The 4319-nt window shown below is 39.0% G+C and overlaps 1 protein-coding gene across 1 annotated transcript; it reads right to left on the reverse strand.

Annotated features, from left to right (window-relative positions):
- Positions 1-698: 698 nt before the first annotated feature.
- Positions 699-1634, reverse strand: LOC103353606 (olfactory receptor 52B2-like). Its single transcript, XM_008276659.1, has one exon. The coding sequence runs from the start codon at positions 1632-1634 to the stop codon at positions 699-701; it is 936 nt and encodes a 311-aa protein (XP_008274881.1).
- Positions 1635-4319: the final 2685 nt, after the last annotated feature.

Raw genomic sequence — 4319 nt, forward strand, 5'->3', positions numbered from 1 at the left:
AAAATGCACATTAGTAGATGTAAATTGTTTGGACACCAGAATGAAACATATGAAACTATGAAACATAAACTACAATCAGTGAACGGAAATGTAAAATATGAGCTACAAAGTTCACTCATCTTCACAGAAAATAATGTTTTAAAATACAGTCAGATACAAAGAGGATAAGAACAAGTGAGTTACAGGTTACAGTTTCAAGTCACTTTTAACTCTTTAAATTGAAATCTAATCAAAGTATTACATGTTAGACTATGTGCAGTATATTTTCCACATACTGACTGCTGTGCTTAAACAACACAAAGCGATTTACATGCCAACTAAAAACACAAAAGAAGAGATCACAGTGCACAGTGTAGATGAGCTACGAACTCAAAATACATTTTTGTGATTGCAGTAAGATTCACAGACTTTCACCCAGTTTCATCTCATCATCATCATCAGTTGCTATCTTAGCAATCTTAAAACCTCTTTTTTTATTTTACAACAAGTCATAGTAAGTCAAAACAGAAATAGCAGTGACAACTCTAAGACAGCAACCTTTTCATTTAGAGTTTTCACAAAGAACAATAAGTGGATTTGAGTTCAAGTTCATGACATGACGATGGTTTCATGGACAGCTGATACTGTTTAAACTGAATCAGAGTGAGATAATGATGGTTGTTAATCAGAAAGACACATTGTCTTTGTGGAGAAACGACCTAGAAGGACACTCTGTTTTTTAACACTCTCAGCAGAGTGTTGCGTATTTCACTTGTATACAACCCGTATACGATTGGATTCAGGAGCGGAGGTACTAGAAATATTAGCATGCCCATTATCTTTTGCAAGTCGGCTGAGACGTTTTTGAACCTGTGAGATAAAATCGTGAACGTTCCCACGACCTCAAATATGATCAGTATCACCAACTGTGCGACGCACGTGTTGACGGCTTTCGTCTTTGCCTCAGATTTCCTCGTGACCACGCACGTGATCAGGATTTTAACGTAGGAAAACGCCTGAACGGACACACTCACAGCTTGCATGACGGCCGTGTTGAACAGTCCTATGATGTTATTGAGTGCCGTGTTCCCGCACGTGAGTTTCAGGAGAGACGGATTGTCACAGAACACATTCATAATGACAGATTTGCACCTGGGAAGCCTTGTCTGCAAGGAGAACAGGGAGACAATCAAGACAAAGTCAAGACCCCAAACTAGAGAGATGATGCAAATAACAACTCTGGTAGTCATAACTGAGCTGTAGCGCAGCGGCATGCAGATGGCGACGTATCGATCGAAGGACATTGCTGCAAGAATGAACAGTATCCCACCACCGTACATGTGGAGCAAGAAAGCCTGCAAGACACACAGAGGGTAGTGAACCTTGTGTGTCTCTGTGACGATATCTGACAGTACTTTTGGCAGCATTGCAGTTATTCCTATCAGATCATTGAGGGGAAGACTGAACAGGATGAAATACATGGGCTTGTGAAGGTTCCTCCTCAGAATGATCAAAGTCAGCAAGGTCAGGTTGCAGGAAATTCCAAAAAAATAAATCGCAATACCGAGAAAAAATATGGGATACTTTCCTCCAGGTGGAATAACAAATGGGTCCAAGGTTAACTGTGTACTGAAGCCGAAAGATGTGTTTTCCATTGTCACCTAACTTAATGAGACAGTCATGAAAATGTGTGATTGTAAGTTAAGTCAGTGTCTACAGAAATCACAACATGTTGCTTTCAAAGTGATGCTGCCTGAAGTGTCGAGAACTGCTCGACTCGCTTTATTTAACGTCACCATAACCGTAGGTCGACTACGTCACCTTTTGCCTCTGGGATTATCGACGGCTGCGCAAAGATAAACGATATTATTAGGATTACTGAAAGTGTGAAGTTCTGAGATATTACAAGCACATTTACTTTTTCAGCTTGTATTCAGTATAAGGTGGAAGTTCCCTTAAAATACTGAATTCATTACCAGCAAACGGATGAACAAGATGAGTTGAGATGCGATGGTGATGAGATGCAGCAAAAGTAACGGCCTCAAGATGCAGGAGACAGATGATGAACAATTTCAAATTCTAATGGATAAAACAGAAAAAGAACAATGGGAACATAAAAGTGCACCATTGTACTCACATCAGTGTTTTGTGTGAGACAAACGTAGAGTAGTTGCTGACTTGATTGCCAATTAAAGTCAAACAGAGAACGAATCAGTAATTTAACAAAAAGCCTGAATAAAATACACATTTCTTCATTCTGTGCAGTTTACGATGTGAGCTGTATTTGACACTGAGTGATGATCAGTACGTCAGTATGATGATGTTTTGTTCACGAGGACCTTTCCCTAAACGGAGGGATGAATAAAGTTCCCTTCTCATTGAGTTAAGGATTTATATTACATTTTAAACATGTCAGGGACATCTTGGTGACCCTCATATTAGCTGTTTTACTTTTATTGGACGTTACATCTAGACCATAATCTTTTGAATCACATCTTTTTAGACAGAATCACTCTGTTTGACAGTCAAAACATGCTGGACTTTTTCATATTTCAAAAGTTTACAGTAACTTTCAATTGCAAAATCTACTGTTTCAGAGTAAGACTTTTGTAAAGTTGGCTTCTGGTTTAAGAGTGGAACAGCAAATCTGAATTATTTTAATTTGTTTCCATCACACTAAAGCCGTATTCATCCAACAGTATCATCCCCACCAATACGAACACTGGAAATTATAATTTTCAGGATTTTTCCAACTCGGAGCTCCTGCATAATTCTTATGTAACTGGATACACTTTAAGGAAGCAGAATTACATCAGCTCCATGCCTCATTACTTTGTCAAAACACATTTATTAATGAGCCCCTCTGAGATATGATTAAAGGATGTGTTATTAACTGTATCACGTTGTAATTAATCCCTGGACAAATAGCAAACCTCCGCTCCTTAATGAGATACTGTTTTATTTGCTAATGAGGGATGTTGTTTAATAGCACCCATGGGAGGCTGTGTGTGGATGAAGTGTTTGCACGTTGTTATGTGAGGTTGTATTTGACATTAAAAAAATGTGCAAATGTTTGATTTCTTCACTTTCATGTTTAACACCAGTGTGTTATTATGTAAAACACTTGAAGTTAAAGCACTGTGTCACGGCTTTTGCTGAAAATGTGTTTTGTGTCTACATTCATTTGTCATGTATTAACCAAACAGGCAGCATTCTCATGTTACCATGTATTAACATTGATACAAAGTGTGCAAAAACATCATTTTTGTGGCTTTTTACATTTATGTGGCTTAGCAGAGACTCACTAATTGAAACCGAGCGCTGATGTGGTCACATCAGACCGCTGGGAACAAGGACTTTGTTCATGCACACAAAAGGCCAGTTAGGACATTAGGAGAGACTAATCATCTCCCCCCGAGAAACGGACAGGATGGACCTTTGAGCTGCTTTCATAATTGATTCGTCCCTCTAATTACTCGGCGTGCTCTTTCTCCAGTCTGGTCCTGCCGCCTCACAGTAAAGTGCATCGTGTGAATCTGCTGGCTCAGGCCTTCTCTCTGTAGAGTTTGCATGTTCAGCTGGACCTAAACACAGTGGAGTTAAGTGAATTTAGTCTTTAGCTCGTCATGTAGGCGACCCCTCGGTTTACATATTATTCCAAACTCGAACTAAGCGTGACACGTTTAATACAGTTTGATCTACCAGAGGCCTAAACTAGCTGTAACATTCTGTTTAGTGCAGTTTTGCATTGCTGTGCATTTGTCATTGGAGCAGGCCAAAGAGCCTATAAGTCAGTGTGAATGTCTGTTTCTGGTCATCAAGGTCCGCTATGCGGTTTACATATGCATACAATAAATGTTTGTATTTACTGAAATACAGCATTCTAATGGTTAAGGCACAATCCACAGTTTGACTCTTAACCATCCAAACCTGTTAGACCCACTTTTATGTGTTGATTGGAAATTAAATACTGAAAACCTGCAAATTTGTTGAGACAATAAATCTTTTCTCGTTGTCTTGAAATAATCAAATCTAATAATTTTTTTTTTAAGAGTTGTTTTTGAGTATATTTTCACTAATCAGATGATGTCCAGCTGCTAAGGAAGGAGTAGGTGTGATTAAGTGTCAGCGTCTTCAGCGTAGTGTAGAATGTGGCATCAGGACAGTCTTGGACCTCATGTTAGACCCAGAAATATTGTGTTGTCTTGTTCAAAGTGAGAATAAAATAACCAAATGACAGCAACAGAATCAGCGACTGCAGTGTTGCAAATTTTTTAATCAGGAAGCGAAGCACTGTTAAGGTGACACAGGGCACGACAGGCCATAACACAATCTTTTTC

The sequence above is a fragment of the Stegastes partitus genome, unplaced genomic scaffold (genome assembly GCF_000690725.1).
Source record: "Stegastes partitus isolate 25-593 unplaced genomic scaffold, Stegastes_partitus-1.0.2 Scaffold78, whole genome shotgun sequence".
Taxonomy (NCBI): Eukaryota; Metazoa; Chordata; class Actinopteri; family Pomacentridae; genus Stegastes; species Stegastes partitus.

Bases quoted from the DNA above. Each gene is read 5' to 3' on its own strand.
- LOC103353606 (XM_008276659.1), bottom strand. From the start codon at position 1,634: ATGGAAAACACATCTTTCGGCTTCAGTACACAGTTAACCTTGGACCCA.